The sequence below is a fragment of the Schistocerca serialis genome, chromosome 1, assembly GCF_023864345.2.
Source record: "Schistocerca serialis cubense isolate TAMUIC-IGC-003099 chromosome 1, iqSchSeri2.2, whole genome shotgun sequence".
Classification (NCBI taxonomy): domain Eukaryota; kingdom Metazoa; phylum Arthropoda; class Insecta; order Orthoptera; family Acrididae; genus Schistocerca; species Schistocerca serialis.
In genome coordinates, this window is record NC_064638.1 from 249,132,057 (window position 1) to 249,154,125 (window position 22,069).

Below are 22,069 nucleotides of genomic sequence, written 5' to 3' on the forward strand. Positions count from 1 at the left end.
TCAGATTTGGACTCCATGGAATGGATCACATACTTCACTTGAAATCCTGTATGCTAGGGTTAATGAAAAGCTTAGTTCACCTACATTTGCAGCACACATGATTTAAAAATGAAGATATTAATCTATTCTTGATTTTTCTATTCATAACAAGTGTGAAAGCTGACTTACAAGTGTAAGATGTTAAGAATACCAGAAGTTTATTCTAATGAGGTATAATTGTTTTACTATTGGACCCTCATGTACAGACATCTTCAGAAACTTGGTATTTTGATAACTGTCTCACAATGCATATAGGTTACTTAATATCCTTTATCATTACTAGTACCTTTCTTTTCTCAAAACAAATGTAAAGTACGAATACAACCAGAAGCAACCTCTACAAAAACTTTGAGGACCTAGTAATGGTAAAGAAAGGAGGACAAATGTATTCAACAATCTGCTAAGTATGTTAAATGTTTTCTAGGTAATATAGTGAAGTTTAAGATTGAATTAAAGTACTTCCTTTTAGACCACTCTGTTTACTCCATTGAAGAGTATTGCCGAAAATCTTAAAATTAATGTTTCAGTTTATATTACAATATAATAATGGAAAAAGGACTGGTTAGGTTTATAAAATGGAAGAGTTATGGAAAAGTTGTGCAGAACCCCTTGGCAAGGGGTTCTTGGCAACTCTCCCCATTTATCCTGCCATGTCTACAGAGCAGATTTTTTTATCTATCCATATTACATTATATTTTCAAACGCTTGTTATTTAGGTTATAATATAAATAATATTAGCTGCACAGTAGTACAATAATTTGTAAAGTTCATTAATTTCATTGTATTGCACTTCCATAAAATGTACAGCTTTCAATTCCTTCCACATCACAGGGACCCAGTCTGAGTGATCCACTGAATAGGGCTCATGGAAGTTAAAACAATGTAAAATAAAAGAAGGGTAATATGTTTAAGGCTAAACTCCTTCCATAAGAAATTCTAGTTCACATACAAACAAAAAACATTTCAAATAGCAGGACTAGGTATATTTAATAGAAAGAGAGAGAGGAGGACAAGGAAGGGAGAGAGGACAATTACAATGAGAATTTGCCTAGGTTCTGGATACAGTATCCAATACAGTCTCTAAGAGAGCAAAGAAAAGAAACTAATTTAATTCCTGCAGTACTTCTTCTTTTTCAGTGTCTTAAGGTCTAATTTGAGTTTTATACAAGTGGGATGTGCAATGACACCTGTTTTGAGAGAAGTATTGAGTTTCTTCTTGTGGTGTGAACCACTTCCCTATTAAGACTTCCACAACAGAAAAACCAATGAGATTTAGATGAAAACAACACAGGGTAGGAATGCTGTTATTTTGTTATGAAAATAAGACATGATCAACATAAGCAAGGGGGATTAATAAGCAAACTAGCAGAGGCAAAGAAAGTTTTCTTCACTGAAATAAGTATGAAACACAAGCCATAATTTAAGGAAGACAGTTTTGAAAATGTATGTCGGTAACTTAGCATTGTACGGGAGTGAATCATGGGCTACGGGAAAACCAGATACGAAGAGAATCAAAGCATCTGAGATCTGATCGTACAGAAGGGCGGAATTGTGGTTTATTCATCTAAAGACATACATTTGCAATCCATTTGGTATGTGTCCAGGAGACATATCAAAAATTTATAATACATTTACAATGTTTTTTATACTAATAAATAATAGCGCTTAAATAAATAATAACACTATAATGATATTTCTCGGAACATGTAAGGCATTGTAGGCAGCTCAAATTTCCAGTTCGTCCTGCACAAATTCGTCCACTAAGTAATAACATTGTCATGTCAGTGCCTCATATAGCTTTCTTTTAAGTGACCTAAATTCATCTGCATTAACTTGTTCCCTTTTAATTTATTACAAATTTTCATTCCCTTGTATAGAGGTCCCTGGGCATATTGTCTGAGGTGGTGGGTGTGAAGCATAAAATTTTCCTTGTTTCTAGTATTATGTGAAAGGATAAAATATAGGGACACAGATTTAATATTTTATGTTTTCTAAACAAGGGATGACATGGTTCTTTATGATTTGCCGTGTACATACTTCAAATGATTTTTTTCTGTATTTTTAGATTCCGCAAAATGTTTGTCGACTTACAAAAAAAAAAAAAAAAAAAAAACCATACCTACTAGCAGATTCACAGTAGCTTTTATATGCTACTTTTCATGTGTCCATGTTAGTTGCAATTGATAATATTTGCACTGCAAATGCAGAGTGGCTAAGTTTGTTCGTTAAGTATTCAATGTGTGCCTGCCAGCTAAAACTTTTGTCTACATTTAAACCTAAGAATTTGACTGAGTCAGCTTCTTCTATATCTTGGTCATTCTGAACAGTCCTAATCTGCTCACATTTTGACTGTTTGTTTTGAATTGCATCATCTGAGTCTTCGATTTGTTTACGTTTCATTTAGCTGAAACCAAGTTTCTAAGGTACTGAGGGTTTCAAATGAGACAGAAGTATCATCTGCAAACAGAACTGATGAGGAGCTGATATTTAATGGTAAGTCATTAACATAGGAGAGAAATAGGACTGGGCCTGATATGGAGCCTTGTGGAACACCCTGAGATAATTATTTTTTTATTTTATTTTTTTTTTTTCAGTCAGAAAAATAATTTTCTCCATTTAAAGAGATGCTAACTCTTTGCTTTCTGTTTGATAAGTAGGATTTAAGCCATGCTGAAAACTAAGTGGAATGATAATAAATGATGAGTTTCACTGTGGACTCAGCAAGGAAATTAATATGTGGAAAACTGACTAGAAGAAGCAACAGGATGATATGATGTGCCTTACGACATGAGGGATAACATCCAAGGTACTTTATGGAGTTGCAGAGGGCTAAAACTGTACTGGAAGACAAAGACTGTAATGTATCAAACAAATAATTGTGAATCTTTAGTTTAAGTGTTTCTCTGAGATAAAGAGTTTGGCATAGCAGAGGAAGTTATGGTGTACCACACCAAATCAGTCAGAAAACTAGTGATTGCCCACTCACTCCTCCCCCCCACCCCCTTTCTCCTCCTTCCAAAGAATGGAGAAAGTGCTGTGTCGGAGAGGCTGAATGGAGAATCCACCTGACAGCTGAATGGTGAGTCAATTTTTTTCATTGTTAAAAGATATTTAATTTAAACATTAATTTTTAGCAATAGTCATTTTTAAATGAAATGACAGCCAAAAATAACACCAGAAACTATTAACAGAAATTTAAACAAGAATTCAAGGATAATCAAGCCTTCAGTTTACGCTTCAGACATCTAGATGGAGCATTAGAAACAAATAACAAACAAAACTGCAACCTTCTTGTAGATTATTTTCAGAAATTCTTAAACTGCTGAAGTCCTAAAAGTCAACTCAGTTTTGAGAAACTCTCCCCAATTCTGTATTCAGCATACCCTACACCGGAAGACATCAAAAGAATTACCTGCAACTTGAAAAGCAATATGGGACCTGCAGATGATGAAATAATTCCGGAATTACTGGCAGCAAACTAGCTTAAAGAAATATTACAGAACATTTAGTATAATGAGAAAATCCTCACAGATGCAAATGTGCATTAATTTGGCCACTTAATGAGAAAGAAGACAAATCATGTATAAGCAATTACAGAAGTATTTGTTTACTTGCAGTTGGCTATAAAATCCTCTCTAACTTAACAGATGAAAAACAAGCAGACAAGTTAATTGGAGAATATCAAGCAGTTCTATGAAAAGATCACATGCAGAAAAACTCTGAATTGTTATAATGAATCAGTCCTATCATATCTTTTGCTCGTTTACAGAAAGCTAAGACATTATCTAAATTTTGTCCAAATTTGAATAAGTTATTATTTGTAAATTATGTAGCCTACAACTGTGGATGTCCACAGAGTTTTCTGGTCATTGGATGTAATATTTCTGCACATATGATTTTCTGTTTCTGTGGCAATATGTTCTCATACTTCAACCTTACATTATGAAAATTAGTTGGCAAATAATTAACAGCAAATGCTCTGAAAAAAATTTACATTATTTTTAATATTCAGTTTTAAATGTAGACATAACATATGTTTCTATTTATGTTTTTATTTACTTCACTATTTATATGTAATTGGTATTGCAGCATAACTGGAAGTTCCCACATTTTTATATTTGCAAATTTTATAACCTTTGTTATTAGATATCATTACTAAAATCTCCATGAAAATACATATCTTTAAGAGACATTCTATAAACTAAGCTTGGTGTATAGTCTGAAAAATGGAAAATATCTTACTATTATTTTGATTTGTGGTATGTTGGGAATGTTCTAGAACAATTACATGTCTTATATTATATCCCTTCGGCATCAATTGCGTTAGTCTGGTTTAGACTTGTTCAGGTTGTTTCTGCGCTTGTACATACTTTTTTTGTAACTTGGCTTGAGTTAACATCTAAAGAAGCTTATTGGAAATGTGTAATGTAGACTGCAATTCTTATGTTTCAAAGTTATTTCTGGATATTGTGAAAGCAATTGTGAGGCAACATGAAAAATACATAAACAATGATTTTTAGTAGAAAAACAATTGATCCCAAGCTGTGTTATTTAAGAACCCAAAACTTATACATGATATTGCACAACATCTTTCTGCTGCTGGATACTAAGTCATTTTCATAGTTAAGTGAATTTTCATTTATATAACAGACCAGAAGCAATACAATCAGTAGAGAAAGAGAATCTTGACCAAATAGAAGGAAAATCTGGGGTGCAAATACACTGCATGTAAGGGGCCAGATCAAGATTCAACAGCCAACATGTAAGTAACAAATTTAGCAAAATCTTTCAAGCAGACAAATTTTTAAGTACAGAGATAGAAAATATTGAACTAACAGGGATAAATAAGGAATCTAACAAAGAAAGAATTGCAAAACTAAATAAGAGCATACAGACTCATCTGGAACAGATACAACAAAAAATCTATACCAAAAAATGGAAAATTATGACATTGTAGCGAAGTTGTTAAAACAGAAGCTGTACATGGATCTGTTAATTGATGGCAGACCCAAATAAAAATCATTGAAAAACATGAAAGGAAAATTCTCAGACAAATCTCAGGACAAAATAGAAATCGGATGAAAAATAAATCACAGATCAATCAAGACACAGCAAAAGATCACAGATATCATCAGGAAATAGTGAATACAGTTCTATGGTTACCTAAACAGGATGGACTACTGGCAAAAATGGAAGCTAACAGAGAAACCTTTCAAGATAGAATGAAATATATAACATTAATTCACAAAGACCTGAGAAGATTACCCGACAGAATTCAGAGTGGGCAGAAGAATGTAAAAAGAAACAAAATGAAGCAACAGAGAGGTACTGGGAGAAAAAGAAGAGTAAATTGCTGAACAAGTATAAATGTTCTCTTCAGTAGGGCACAACAAAAATAATAAAGAAAGGTGTGTTTGGCAGCCAGTTTCAGTTGTTCTTATTTTGGTATTTTATCTCAAAACCTGGCAGAAAATCCAGAGAACTTCTGGTCATATATGAAGAATGCTACCAGCAAGACACAGTCAATACCTTCTCTGGAAAATAGCAATCTAAATACTATTGACAGAGTGCCACAAAAGTGGAGTTACTAAACACAGCCTTTCAAAATCCCTTCACCAAAGGAGACAAAGTAAATATTCCAGGATTCAAATTACAAACAGCTGCCAGCATGAGTAACTTAGAAGTAGATATCCTTGGAGTAGTGAAGCAACTTAATATCACTTAATAAAAGCAAGTCTTCTGATCCAGACTGTATACCAATTAGGTTCCTTTCAGAGTAAGCTGATGCAATAGCTCCATGCTTAACACTCATATACAACCACTTGCTCAATGAAAGATCTGTACCTAAAGATTGGAAAGTTGCACAGGTCACACCAACATTTGGAGCAATCCTCTAAATTACAGGCCCATATCATTAATGTCAATATGCAGCAGGACTTTGCAACACACATTGTATTCAAACATTATGAATTACCTTGAAGAGAATGGTCTATCGACACACAGTCAACACAGATTTAGGAAACATTGTTCTTGTTAAACACAAGTAGCTCTTTGCACACACAAAGTGTTATTGACAATGGATTTCAAATTGATTCTGTATTTCTAGATTTCCAAAGGGCTTTTGACACTGTACCGCACAAGCGGCACGTAGTGAAATTGCATGCTTATGGAAAATAATCTCTGGATTTGTGATTTCCCCCTTTTAGAGGGTCACAGTTCATAGTAACTGACGTAAAGTCATCGAGTAAAGCAGAAGTGATTTCTGGCGTTCACCAAGCTAGTGTTATAGGCTCTCTGCTGTTCTTTATCTATATAAATGATTTAGGAGACAATCTGAGCAGCCGTCTTAGGTGGTTTGCAGATGATGCTGTCATTTATCATTTAGTATACCTATCAGGAGATCAAACAAATTGCAAAATGATCTCTAAAAGATATCTGAATGGTGCAGAAATTGGTAGTGGACCCTAAATAAAGAAAAGCATGAGGTCATGCATATAAATGCTAAAAGGAATCCGTTAAACTTTAGTTACACGATAAATCAGTCTAATCTAAAGGCCAAAATTTCCAGTAAATACATAGGAATTACAACAATTATGAACAATTAAAACGGGAAAGAATACATAGAACATGTTGCAGGGAAGGCACACCAAAGACTATGTTTTATCAGCAGAACACTTAGAAAATGTAAGAGATCTACTAAAGAGACTGCCTACACCACATTTGTTCATTCTCTTTGGAGTATTGCTGCACAGTCTGGTATCCTTACCACATAGGATTAATGGTGTACATCAAGAAAGTTCAAAGAAGAGCAGCACATTTTGTATTATCGTGAAATAGGAGAGAGAGAGAGAGAGAGTATCTCAGACGTGATACAGGATTTGGGATAGACACCATTAAAGCAAAGGCATTTTTTGCTGTGGCAGAATCTTCTCATGAAATTTCAATCACTAACTTTCTCCTCCGAATGCGAAAATATTTTGTTGAAACCCATCTAAGTAGGAAGAAACCATCATCACAATAAAATAAGGAAAATTAGAGCTTCCATGGAAAGATATAGGTGTTCGTTTATTCCGTGCACTGTTCGACAGTGGAATAATAAATAATTATTGTGGAGATGGTTCAATGACCACTATTCCAAACATTTAGGTGTGATTTGCAGAGTATCCATGTAGATATAGATGTAGTTTTGCTACAGAAAATAATCAGTTTACATCAGGGTTTCCAATTTGATCTACAGCAAATTATGCTATTATTTGTTGATGAATACTTTACCTTAGGTATATCAGCTTCACGAGAAAGGGCAAGGAATACTTTGTCCAACACTTTTTCTTCCAGCATTGCTGCTTTTTCATCATGATACAGATCAAGAGCTCGTTGTCGGCAGCCAAAGAACAACCACATTTTGCCAAAACCATCAGTGCCTGAAAACAAAAAGGATCTTTAGAGCTGATTCTCATCTTTTGTCAGAACACTTAACTTCTACCCATGGTCTTAGTTCAAGAATGTCATTAGTTTCACAGAAACCTTGTTGTGAAGCTTGTAACTGGGCCATCCGGTGCTGCCAGAATCCCCTGAAAGGTGCAATTCCTGTGCCAGGACCCACCATTATAACTGGTCGTTTGACGTCCGTAGGAAGGTAGAAGTTGGGTGCACTGAAAAGGAAGAGAATTTCACTTAAATGAAACAGAAAGAGCATACAATGATTTCCTGCAATTTACAATGAAGGACTATTTTTCCGAAATCCTAAATGTTTTTTCACTGTGATTGTTTATGATTCAGTGCCTCCTCCATGTACTGAGTATCTACCAACCTTTCCTTTCCATAATAATGTTATATACATATAAACCATAAAATGATTACATTAAAACTTAAATGAAATATCAAATGTGTTCCATGAAGGAATAATGCTAATTGAATAAAAGCCTGAAAGAAGCGAGGGAGGGTTGGGAAAGGGTGGGTAATGTGTGGTAGGGCAGCAACAGCATCAACCACCTTTCCCCAAACCTCCCTCCCTCTACTTCCCACCTCTTCCTCCTGTTGCCCAATCCACCTGACACAAAATCTCATACCCCTGAAGCTGCAAAACTGTACTTCAAGCACACTGTAGTTAGCTGGCTGTAGTTAGCTGGTACAATGTAGCTCTATACAGGTGCATGCAAGTGTGTGCATATGTATATATGTGTACTGTAGCTCAAAACGAATTCAGCCAAAAGCTAGCAAAGTTTTCAGTCTTGTTTACGTTCCTGTCAACAAGTCAATGCCTCTGCTAATTGATGAGGTGCTACCTCTGTTCTTAAGTTATTTGTATTTACAAAGTCATGCCATCACCATATACGTCGTTGTCGTGGTCTTCAGTCCAGAGACTGGTTTTATGCAGCTCTCCATGCTACTGTATCCTCTGCAAGCTTCTTCATCTCCCAGTACCTAATGCAGCCTACATCTACATATACATCTACATCTACATTTATATTTCGCAAGCCACCCAACGGTGTGTGGCGGAGGGCACTTTACGTGCCACTGTCATTACCTCCCTTTCCTGTTCCAGTCGTGTATGGTTCACGGGAAGAACGACTGCCGGAAAGCCTCCGTGCGCACTCGAATCTCTCTAATTTTACATTCGTGATCTCCTCTGGAGGTATAAGTAGGGGGAAGCAATATATTCGATACCTCATCCAGAAATGCACCCTCTCGAAACCTGGACAGCAAGCTACACCGCGATGCAGAGCGCCTCTCTTGCAGAGTCTGCCACTTGTGTTTATTAAACATCTCTGTAACGCTATCATGCTTACCAAATAACCATGTGACGAAACCCGCAGCTCTTCTTTGGATCTTCTCTATCTCCTCTGTAAACCCGACCTGGTATGGATCCCACACTGATGAGCAATTCTCAAGTATAGGTCCAACGAGTGTTTTGTAAGCCACCTCCTTTGTGGATGGACTACATTTTCTATGGACTCTCCCAATGAATCTCAACCTGGTACCCGCCTTACCAACAATTAATTTTATATGATCATTCTACTTGAAATTGTTCCGCACGCTTACTCCCAGATATTTTACAGAAGTAACTGCTACCAGTGATTGTTCTGCTATCATATACTCATACAATAAAGGATCCTTCTTTTTATGTATTCACAATACATTACATTTGTCTGTGTTAAGGGTCAGTTGCCACTCCCTGCACCAAGTGCCTATCCACTGCAGATCTTCCTGCATTTCACTGCAATTTTCTAATGCTGCAACTTCTCTGTATACTACAGCATCATCCGCGAAATCCACATGGAACTTCCGACACTATCTACTAGGTCATTTATATGTATTGTGAAAAGCAATGGTCCCATAACACTCCCCTGTGGCATGCCAGAGATTACTTTAACGTCTGTAGACGTCTCTACATTGAGAACAACATGCTGTGTTCTGTTTGCTAAAAACTCTTCAATCCAGCCACACATCTGGTCTGATATTCCGTAGGCTCTTACTTTGTTTATCAGGCGACAGTGCGGAACTGTATCGAATGCCTTCCAGAAGTCAAGGAAAATGGCATCTGCCTAAGGAGCCTGTATCTAATATTTTCTGGGTCCCATGAACAAATAAAGCAAGTTGGGTCTCACACGATCCCTGTTTCCGGAATCCATGTTGGTTCCTACAGAGTAGATTCTGGGTTTCCAGAAATGACATGATACGTGAGCAAAAAACATGTTCTAAAATTCTAAAACAGATCGATGTCAGGGACATAGGTCCATAGTTTTTCGCATCTGCTCGGCGACCCTTCTTGAAGACTGGGACTACCTGTGCTCTTTTCCAATCATCTGGAACCTTCCTTTCCTCTAGAGACTTGGGCTGTTAGAAGGGGGGCAAGTTCTTTCGCGTACTCTGTATAGAATCGAATTCGTATCCCGTCAGGTCCAGTGGACTTTCCTCTATTGAGTGATTTCAGTTACTTTTCTATTCCTAGGACACTTATTTAGATGTCAGCCATTTATTCGTTTGTGCGAGGATTTAGAGAAGGAACTGCAGTGTGGTCTTCTTCTGTGAAACAGCTTTGGAAAAAGGTGTTTAGTATTTCAGCTTTACGTGTGTCATCCTCTGTTTCAATGCCATCATCATCCCAGTGTGTCTGGATATGCTGTTTCGAGCCACTTACTGATTTAACATAAGACCAGAACTTCCTAGGATTTTCTGTCAAGTGGGTACATAGAATTTTACTTTCGAATTCACTGAACGCTTCAGGCATAGCCCTCCTTACACTAACTTTGACATCGTTTAGCTTCTGTTTGTCTGAGAGGTTCTGGCTGCGTTTAAACTTGCAGTGAAGCTCTCTTTGCTTTCACAGTAGTTTCCTAACTTTGTTGTTGAACTACGGTGGGTTTTTCCCGTCCCTCACAGTTTTACTCAGCACGTACCTGTCTAAAACGCATTTTACGATTGCCTTGAACTTTTTCCATAAAGACTCAACATTGTCAGTGTCGGAACAGAAATTTTCGTTTTGATCTGTTAGGTAGTCTGAAATCTGCCTTCTATTACTCTTGCTAAACAGATAAACCTTCCTCCCTTTTTTTATATTTCTTTTTACTTCCATATTCATGAATGCTGCAATGGCCTTATGATCACTGATTCCCTGTTCTGCGCTTACAGACTTGAAAAGTTCGGGTCTGTTTGTTATCAGTAGGTCCAAGATGTTATTCCACGAGTCGGTTCTCTGTTTAATTGCTGGAGGTAATTTTCGGATAGTGCACTCAGTATAACGTCGCTCGATGCTCTGTCCCTACCACCCGTCCTAAACATCTGAGTGTTCCAGTCTATATCTGGTAAATTGAAATCTCCACCTAAGACTATAACATACTGAGAAAATGTATGTGAAATGTATTCCAGATTTTCTCTCAGTTGTTCTGCAACAAATGCTTCTGAGTCGGGAGGTCGGTAAAAGGAGCCAATTATTAACCTAGCTCGGTTGTTGAGTGTAATCTCCACCCATAGTAATTCACAGGAACTATCCACTTCTACTTCACTACAGGATAAACTACTACTAACAGCGACAAACACACCACCATTGGTTGAATGCAATCTATCTTTTCTAAACACCGTCTGTGCCTTTGTAAAAATTTCGGAAGAATTTATCTCTTTCTGTACCTATATCGATTTCAGCTTCGTTCTTTCTATCAGCACTTGAATTTCCAGTACTTTACCAATGCAGCTTCGACAGTTTACAATTACAATACCAATTGCTGCTTGGTCCCCGCATGTTCTGACTTTGCCCCGCACCCTTTGAGGCTGTTGCCCTTTCTGTACTTGCCCGAGACCATCTAACCTAAAAAACCTCCCAGTCCACACCACACAACCACTGCTAGCCGTGTAGCTGCCTGCTGTGTCTAGTGGACTCCTGACCTATCCAGCAGAACCCCCGAAACCCCACCACCCTATGGCGCAAGTCGAGGAATCTGCAGCCCACACGGTCGCAGAACCGTCTCAGCCTCTGATTCAGACCCTCCACTCGGCTCTGTACCAAAGGTCCGCAGTCAGTCCTGTCGACAATGGTGCAGACGGTGAGCTCTGCTTTCATCCCGCTAGCGAGACTGGCAGTCTTCACCAAATGAGATAGCCGTCGGAAGACAGAGAGGATTTCCTCCGATCCATAGCGACACATATCACGGGTGCCGACATGAGCGACCGCCTGCAGATGGGTGCACCCTGTACCCTTCATGGCATCCGGAAGAACCCTTTCCACATCTGGAATGACTCCCCCCGGTATGCACACAGTGTACATTGGTTTTCTTCCCCTCTCTTGCTACCGTATCCCTAAGGGGCCCCATTACGTGCCTGACGTTGGAACTTCCAACTACCAGTAAGCCCACCCTCTGCGACCATCCGTACCTTGCAGACTGAGGGGCAACCTCTGGAACAGGACAAGCAGCCATGTCCGCCCGAAGATCAGTATCAGCCGGAGACAGAGCCTGAAACCGGTTCATCAGACAAACTGGAGAAGCCTTCCGTTCAGCCCTCTGGAATGTCTTTCGCCCCCTGCCCCACTTCGAGATGATCTCCCACTCTACCACGGGTGAGGGGTCAGCCACAATGTGGGCAGTATCCCGGGCAGCCACAGCTGTAGTCCGATCGGGGGATGCGTGGGATGAGCTGGCCGTCCCCAACAAACCCCCATCCGGAACCCCACAGTGATTCCCATTGGCAACAGCCTCAAGCTGCGTGACTGAAGCCAACACTGCCTGAAGATGCGAGCGAAGGGATACCAACTCAGCCCGCATCCGAACACAGCAGTCGCAGTCCCTATCCATGCTAAATACTGTTGTGCAAAGAACATCTGAACTAATCTACAGAGAGCTCAAACAATTCGTCACAAAATTTAAACGGTTATTAAAATACAAGAGTGCCTAGTAAATGCAGTAATGCTGCTACTTGCACACTGCTGATACACTGCTCGACGGCAGAAGGAGACTACGTGATTTTACACTATTCAGGTACTAAAACGCGATGCTACAACTCTCAAATACTATAACACGCCCGAAATTTATGAGTTAAACAATGCAAGTACCCAAAAACACGCAAAGAAATTAAGAATTAAACTATGTAACAAATAAGTGAGCTACGAGTATACGACTTGCTGCTGGCACCTGCTTGTCCAACAGCGGCAGGTAGCATCCTTCTGAATCTGTTTAGTGTATTCATCTCTTGGTCTCCCTCTACGATTATTACCCTCTACGTTGCCCTCCAATACTAAACTGGTGATCCCTTGATGCCTCAGAATGTGTCCTACCAACCGATCCCTTCTTCTAGTCAAGTTGTGCCACAAATTTCTCTGCTCCCCAATTCTATTCAATACCTCCTCATCAGTTATGTGATCTACGCATATAATCTTCAGCATTCTTCTGTAGCACCACATTTCAAAAGCTTCTATTCTCTTTTTGTCTAAACTATTTATGATCCACGTTTCACTTCCATACATGGCTACACTCCATACAAATACTTTCAGAAAAGAGTTCCTGACACTTAAATCTATACTCGATGTTAACAAATTTCTCTTCTTCAGAAATGCTTTCCTTGCCATTGCCAGTCTAAATTTTATATCCTCTTACTCCCCAAACAGCAAAACACATTTACTACTTTAAGCATCTCATTTACTAATCTAATACCCTTAGCATCACCCTATTTAATTCGACTACATTCCGTTATTCTCGTTTTGCTTTTGTTGGTGTTCATCTTATGTCCTCCTTTCAAGACACTGTCCATTCTGTTCAGCTGCTCTTCCAGATCCTTTGCTGTCTCTGACAGAATTACAATGTCATCAGCGAACCTCAAAGGTTTTATTTCTTCTCCATGGATTTTAATTCCTACTCCAAATTTTTCTTTTGTTTCCTTTACTGCTTGCTCAATATAGAGACTGAATAACATCGGGGATAGGCTACAACCCTGTCTCCCTCCCTTCCCAACCACTGCTTCCCTTTCATGCCCCTCGACTCTTATAACTGCCATCTGGTTTCTGTATAAATTGTAAATAGCGTTTTGCTCAATGTATTTTACCCCTTCCACCTTCAGAATCTGAAAGAGAGTATTCCAGTCAACACTGGCAAAAGATTTCTCTAAATCTACAATGCTGGAAACGTAAGTTTGTGTTTCCTTAAGCCATCTTCTAAGATAATTATTATGGTCAGTATTGCCTCACGTGTTACAACATTTCTACTGAATCCAAACTGACCTTCTCCGAGGTCGGCTTCTAACAGTTTTTCCATTTGTCTGTAAAGAATTCGTGTTAGTATTTTGCAGCTGTGGCTTATTAAACTGATAGTTTGGTAATTTTCACATCTGTCAACACCTGCTTTCTTTGTGATTGTAATTATTATATTCTTCTTGAAGTCTGAGGGTATTTTGCCTGTCTCATACATCTTGCTCACCAAATGGTAGAGTTTTGTCAGGGCTGGCTCTTCCAAGGCTATCAGTAGCTCTAAGGGAATGTTGTCTACTCCCTAGGCCTTGTTTCAACTTCTTTCAGTGCTCTGTGAACCCACCAAAAAAAGTTAAGCATATAATTGGTTCTCGTATCTTGAAATACTGAATTTTTTGATAACACAGAATATTATGCAAAGGAAACTACATTATATGTTCTCTTTGAACTGAATATGAAATGAAAAAGGAACATTATTCTAAAAAACCAAAATATTGCAACATCCCACAACATCAAAAACATACAATAGTGTATTCAGTAACGTGTTGGTCCACAATGAACCCTCAGGCACTCTTGAATGTGATTGGGCATTCTTCAGTACCAACTCATTGCAGGTCTCTTGAGATATATTTCCCCCCTCCTCAATGGTAGTATTCCTGAGAGCTTCAGTCATTAATGGAGGATGCTGATGCCTGGAAATAGTTCTTTTGAGCAAGCACCATGCAATTCATATCCACTGAGCACAGTGGCCTATCCATTCTTTGGATCCCACATCCTGTCAGATGCCAACACATACTGTGAGCATGATGAGGTCAGAAGTTATCACCTTGTAGAGTGAACCCTTCCCTATAGCCTCTGAAAAACCACTAAGGGTCACCGAGCGAGGTGGCGCAGTGGTTAGCACACTGAACTCGCATTCAGGAGGACGGAGGTTCAATCACGCCTCAAGTCCTGATTTAGCTTTTCCATGATTTCCCTAAATCGCTTCAGGCAAATGCTGGAATGGTTCCTATGAAAGGGCATGGCTGACTTCCCTCCCTAATCCAATGAGACCGATGACCTCGCTGCTTGGTCTCTTCCACCAAATCAACCAACCCCACTAAGGGCCAGAGAATGTGGTTTTCAGACACTGCAGCAGTCACAATGCCTTCAATTGGAACAAGTGGTGTGTGGCAACCATATATGATCCCTACGCAAAATATGACTGAACCACTGGATTCTTGGTAACATTCCACAGCCATTGACGGATAACTGCATTCCCCTATTTCCTTCCGTATGTGAACAGAGTTGTTGTCAGGATGCAAGCCTCTTTGTACTTCATCTGTGAACAGTGTTTTGGTCCATTGGTCTTGTGTAAAATATTTATGTGCTCTAGCCCATCTTACAGAAGCACCCCTGTGATGTAGACAGAGTGGTGGAGCCCTGAGAGGTCTTGGGCTGTACACCTCCCATCATGAAATCTGTTGTGCACAGTTTGGGTACTTGCGGTAATCCCTGTTGCTTCTCAATGCTCAGCACACAGGGTAGTCACAGTCTTTGAAGGGGTCTCCATACAGATATTACATGATGGTCCTGAACTGCTGCAGTTTTGCATGCACGGGCTTCACAATGTCGATCCGCTACTGAATGTGTTTCCTGGAACTTTTTCTACAGTCTGGAGTCAACACTTGGCTTAATGTTAACAATATTCACAAGGTCACCTTGTCTCATGTTTTGTCCCATTAATGTGATGATTTTGATATGGTCTGCCATGGAAAGTCCGTTCCAAGGCATTGTGCTACATTATGAGGCACACAGATGACTGTGCATTCACAAGAACTGTGTTTGTTTACAAGCCATGACTGCATGGCCCCTGATGAGGCAGAGTGGCAATGTTGAACGAGTTCGCATTATGTACACAGTAACACTCCTACATAAATACAACAGGAACATCCATAGTGACTATGGGTGGGTAATTTGGAAATATGCTAACTTTTTTTGATGAGTGCTGGTAACAACTACTGGTTGACAGATTATTTAGAATCTGGCTTTTAATACTTCTTTTAGTTTTTTCTGGACTTTTTGCATGGCAATACTCAGTGTTTTGTCTGTGATGAGGATTTAATAGACTCAAATGGGGACATCTTGTTTATCAGAATTGTCTGATGCCTCTTGGGGTGAACTGCTGTTAATAAAAGTACTTAATTACAAATTGATGAATACACTAAGCAGATTCAGAAGGATGTAGGTTGCCGTAGTTACTGGGAGATGAAGAAGTTTGCACAGGATAGAGTAGCATGGAGAGTTGCATCAAACCAGTCTCTGGACTGAAGACCACAACAACAACAATTACAAATCTTTCCTTAAAAGAATATGATGTTATGGATGACAAAAGAGGATGACTCACCTTCTTACAAATAAATAAATTTGGTCATTTTCTTCAGCATCTCTCAAGAAATTTGAACACACGCCATAATGCAGTGGACCATCACCATCTATAATAGAAAACAAGTAATTTCACTTTCTTTGAAAACCATAAAAAATTTGAGTTAGAAATGGTAATATACTTCAGACTTTACATACAGTAATAAACATGGGGCACACAAAGAATTCACTCCATTTAGGCAGTTTCTTGTCTTTTACCTTTTGAAGAACAAAGCAAGTGGCATTCTCCATTGTCACAAATGGTGCAACACCCTCTCACTTAATACTATCCAATTATGAAGTTCAGCATTATTACATACCCTCATATCCTCATTATAGAAGGGTCCCTCTCACCCTGCTCCCCCCCCCCCCCCCCCCCCTCCCTGCACTCCTTCTCTGAGAGAGTTAGTTCTGATAGCTAGGAAGTGAGGAAGTGTATCGATTGTGCTTTCATGTGTGTCTACTGCGTGTTAAATAAAACTATTTATACCATATTTTGAGAGGTTGTAGTATGGAACAAAACAAGAAAAAAAGTCCAGTAAACATGGGCTCCAACTTGCGAACCTTAAGAGCTATGAGTACTTGTTCATCCGTCTTAATGTGAAAGATCTTTTCTACTGCACACTCTGTGCTATTACAAACGATCTACAGACTGCAGTAAGGAAATGAGGTCACATTCCTCTGTTGTTTTCTATGGATACAGTGCACAATAAATGTCTGTTACTGTAAATCACATTCAAATTGGGTAAGCATCACACATGCATTAGCTCTAATGGAAACAGGCTGTGTTGGAACAAGTTTGTGTAACCCTTTTACAGTGTAGTTTTATCTATTATTCCACATGGGAAATGGTAGACATGATCTTCCATTATGGTCAGAGATAATAGATAGTGAAGGATATTAAATGAACAAAAGTAGATAGAAAAATATAGGAAATGATTTTTTTGGAAGGGGGGGGGGGGGGGGAAGAGACAGAGAAAGAGAAAGAAAAAGTGAGAAAGAGAGGGGGAGAGAGAGAGAGAGAGAGAGAGAGAGAGAGAGAGAGAGCAGCTGACACATAAGACAAAACACACAAGACAGAACTGCTACAAGGAAAAACGGTTTCAAAATCTGTTTTCAAGCAGTTAGAAAAAAATTCTATTTATCATGTGGAAACAAAAAAATCACACACAGAAGAAGCTGAAAATGCCAGTTTGCAGACCAGAAGTTAAGGAAGGGAACAGTCAAAGACAAAAAAGAAAGTTATCCAGGGATTAGACAAAAGAAAGTCAATATGCATATTTTGGGACACAACAGCTGAGAGGAAAATTAACTACTGAAAGTAAATTATCATCTTTCTCTTATTATCACTTTTCTGTTAATTAATCTTTCAAAAATTCTTGAAAAGATGGGTGGGGATGCAGGAAATCAACAACTAACAGTAAATTAAAGCCTGTTAAGTATACTGTACTCTTCCAGAAATTGACTTTCCAAAGTTTTTTGAAATAAGTGCATTCACATATTAATAGAAGAGGCATATCCAGCACAAATTTAAATCTTCTTCGATAATTACTTTGTTTCATGACATACATTACAAAGTATAGCTGCCAGTCATAGGCCTGTATAGTGTGTTCGCTCTTTTGTAACAGTAAAACTGCAGATATAATCACAGTGTCATCTTTTGATACAGTATATTCACTTTCATTTTTTCAGCTGTTTGTAAGGTTTGACAGGCTCCATAATGTAGATTCACAACTGTATGTGCACAATATGTACTGTGGTTCTCTATCACATGCTCTAAAGAAAAATATATTTGCCTCATTATGAAATTTGAGACTCAAATTCGTTTTGGTCTTACTATTTTTACCACAGAAATATTAATACCAAAATATTGTCTCCAGAATACAGAATTCATATACAACTGCATTGTGTCAGAAAATTTTAATTCTCAAATGAACTATCTGTTAAAGCTAGCAAGCCAACCGCCCAGATAACAGTGCAGGCAGTGCAGGTTAAAGCACTTGGTTGCGGGACATGGGAAAGTGTGCTGGCCCTAGTTTGAATTTGCCTGATGAAATATTGGTGAGGGTTGGTGTGCCAACAAACCTGGATGTGGTTTTTAAATGGTTTCCCACATCACACTACGTGAATTCCATACTGGCACCTATGTGCTGCCTCAGATACATGCTACGCAAATATTTAGGAAAGTTTCCCACACTTGCACATAGAATTTACTCTAGAGGTACTATTTCCATCTAGGCACACTAATTCCATACTACTGGGTGAATAGAAGGCTGATAACCTTAGATGTTCAGTCTCTTTAAATATGCAAGTAGCAGCAGCAGCTAACATGACAGCTCTGATAAATAATTATAATTAATTATACTGATAATGGACAACTATAAACAAATTTTTTGGACACAGTAATTTTGAATGATGAAAAAATTAAGTTTTTTCTTAACTTTATTAAGTTCTGTAGTCTTCCCTGATTGCACTGATATATATTGTATTTTGTTTGGGATGCGAAATGACAGCTATGCACTTAATTTTACAGTTGTGGCCAAATGAAAAGGAGATTACGGTTTATGTAAAGATATTTTAATAACAACATTACAACTACAGCTCATGTGGAACAGTACAACTATACAAAACTGCCACTGATATTGTTACACTAATCCCAGCATGGAGGAAGAGAGTGGCTGGCTTCAATGTAGAAATTTTGGAGTTGCTGATGGATTGAGTTTTCCACCATGTCCTGCCCCTCCTTGCCAAAGGTGAATCTCTGACCTTTCACAGATTGTTTTAAGAGGCTGAAAATATGTGAGTCCTAAGGGAAGATATCAGAGCTCCCATCAAAATTTGTTAAGGAGCTCAAGGGTTTTCTTGGCCTCACATCCCACCTCATAATGGTGATGCCAACAGAATATAGTGAACCATGCGAGACACTGCTTCTACACAACTCTTTCATCTTGCGATAAATTTGTGAAGTATGCTTTCCCTTATGCGTGTGATTAAACTGGGTAACCACTCTTTGTTCTGATTGAGAGGAATTTGTCATGCAATAAACTGTGGAAACTACTCTCCAGTATTGAGGAAACTGCTATGAAGCCAACTGGGAATTTCACCACACCATTTATTAGTAAAAACATTCACACCACTGGGATTATACACAATGCTGCCACAGCGGAGGTCTTCTTTTCAAATGGGCATACCTCATATATGTTGCTAACACTGCTGATTTCCAGCAACAGTAAATTATCATCTCTGGTGAAGTGTTCTGTTTACATCCTACTGAAAGTTTGTGGTCAAAGTGCTACAGATTTATGCAGGTGTATATATTTATTAGTGTGCAGTAAATATTAGCAATGCCACACATGAAGAGGTATGCTAAAATAAAATTCAGGGGTAACTATTTTACAAACAAAGCAGTCCACACTGTTGAGAGGATCCTGTGTATCAGTTCCCCAGGGATGAAAGTCACACCTGGCTCCCCTTCTGCTAATTCCAATTTTTATGTTAACAATAATGCTGATTGTAGTGGGTGCCAAACCTCTCCTAATACTTCGTTGTTCAGTTAATTCCAGGCAATCTACACAGTCACATTTTTTACATTTCACCACTTACGTTTTCAAATAAGAAGCTTAAATAATTGATTTTGCAATTGTATCACAATACCCTCTGTATTTTACACATTATGTTGATGTAAGTGTAGGATTTTACTGCTGGGCAGATACAATTCTTTTTAAGCAATTATTTATTCATTTATGATAAACGTATTTATTTTTCTAGTAACCTCATAAAACAAAAAGGAATGTAATAATTATTTTTACTGAATTAATAGAGGGAAACATTCCACATGGGAAAAATATATCTAAAAACAAAGATGATGTGACTTACCAAACGAAAGTGCTGGCAGGTCGATAGACACACAAACAAACATAAACATACACAAAATTCAAGCTTTCACAACCAATGGTTGCTTCATCAGGAAAGAGGGAAGGAGAGGGAAAGACAAAAGGATGTGGGTTTTAAGGGAGAGGGTAAGGGGTCATTCCAATCCCGGGAGCGGAAAGACTTACCTTAGGGGGAAAAAAGGACAGGTATACACTTGCACACACGCACATATGTGTGGATATGTGCGGATGGATATGTGTGTGTGAGCGAGTGTATACCTGTCCTTTTTTCCCCCTAAGGTAAGTCTTTCCGCTCCCGGGATTGGAATGACTCCTTACCCTCTCCCTTAAAACCCACATCCTTTTGTCTTTCCCTCTCCTTCCCTCTTTCCTGATGAAGCAACCGTTGGTTGCGAAAGCTTGAATTTTGTGTGTATGTTTGTGTTTGTTTGTGTGTCTATCGACCTGCCAGCACTTTTGTTGGTAAGTCACATCATCTATGTTTTTAGATATATTTTTACTGAATTATGTGGATATAAATACAATTAATGTACATTCACATAAGATGCAAGAAATGATAACTGGAGTGCCAACAGGAAGCTTCAAGATGAGAACTGCAGCATGATGTAGGCTACATAAACATTCTGAGACACATTTTAATATGACTCAAACCTTCATTCACAATTTCCCGCAAGTTGCAGTTTTCAAAATCTCAGTATGCATATCTCCTTGAGTTTATAAAGTATCGCACAAATTTTCTTCTGTAATTTGTCATTGTCTATGGCTATCTTGCAGATCCAAAATTAAAAGCAGTTGCAACTAAATTACGGAGAAATAAAATTTTCAGTTATGAGAAATATTTTAAAAATTAAAAAAAATATTTTTTTTCTAGTTAACATACTTAATGTGCAGAATTAAATAGGTCTAGTAACTCAGCTATCATGTCATGCATATATGGTTATTATTTGGTCTCCTTCATATGTGTATTATTGGATTACATCGTACGTGAGTTTGACAGAACACTTTAGGATATCTTTTTTATTATTCATTTTTACAAACATCAATGCATCCTAAATTGTTCAAAATACTTACAAATTGTTTAGAAAGTATCATGCATTAGCTGTGATAAATTACAAAACTGTAAAGAATATACATAAGAAATAGTGCTTGAAAGAAAATGGCACTGATTTTCACATAATATGAAGCCAAAAAGTACTCTGTGTCCTTAAGATATCTATCATACCTACAGACATTTTTGTTTCCTGTATTTCCAATGTAGCACACTAGAGGTGGCTCATCTCTCTCTTAATTGAAATAAAATTTAGAAATAAAATAAGATTATCATACTCACAACAATGGTAAATGACAAGGTACAAAAAAATGTGACATGCCTTGGGTTCTGTAGACAACAACAGCAACTGTGATGTGTATTTGCTTCTGATACACACTAGGCGACGATGATATACTATAGAACCGTGGCTGCAGAGGTGTCAACTGTGCTACTAACAAAGCAGCAGAAGGCCGCACAGATGGAAACTCTTCTAAGACCTCCAAAAGGTGAGGAAACCTCCAATGCCTCCAGTCTTCATAAGCTGCTGGTTCCTGTAATGAACAAATTCATTTTTCAAATAAAGCATAAATATATCTGTGGAAGTTTCCAGAATGAGGTTCACCAAGGCTTGAACTTTTCTTTTTCTCTTCTCAAGCAGAAAATCTGTGAAATTATACAATTACATAGCCCAAAAAATTAAACATTTACAGGGATCTGATGTTGTGTAGTTCTGTTTCACTTTACTATCTCATTGTGCTTGTGTGCTATAGCTTGGTTCAAGACCCAAGGTATACACGTTAACATGCTGTGTACAAGAAATAAATGGCAGATATGAAAGTGATATTGAGACTATGACAGGTAAAAACGAATAAACACACACACACACACACACACACACACACACACACACACACACACACACACACACACACACACACACACACCTAGAGGCCGGTATTAAATTTTTAAGTTGAACTTCAGAAAAATACAGATTCAGTTTGCCACAATACATTTAAGTCCTACTCTGACCTT

The 22,069-nt window shown here is 38.3% G+C and overlaps 1 protein-coding gene across 1 annotated transcript in view; it reads right to left on the bottom strand.

The window, feature by feature from the left end:
* LOC126467134 (nitric oxide synthase, salivary gland) overlaps nt 1-22,069 on the bottom strand; it is a 719,566-nt gene that overhangs the window by 12,021 nt on the left and 685,476 nt on the right. Inside the window, exons 20-23 of the mRNA XM_050096439.1 lie at nt 21,378-21,588; nt 16,098-16,185; nt 7,564-7,691; nt 7,312-7,460 (exon numbers count right to left, since the gene is read on the bottom strand). Of these exons, the coding sequence (XP_049952396.1) occupies nt 7,312-7,460; nt 7,564-7,691; nt 16,098-16,185; nt 21,378-21,588 (576 nt within the window). The remainder of the gene's footprint in view (nt 1-7,311; nt 7,461-7,563; nt 7,692-16,097; nt 16,186-21,377; nt 21,589-22,069) is intronic.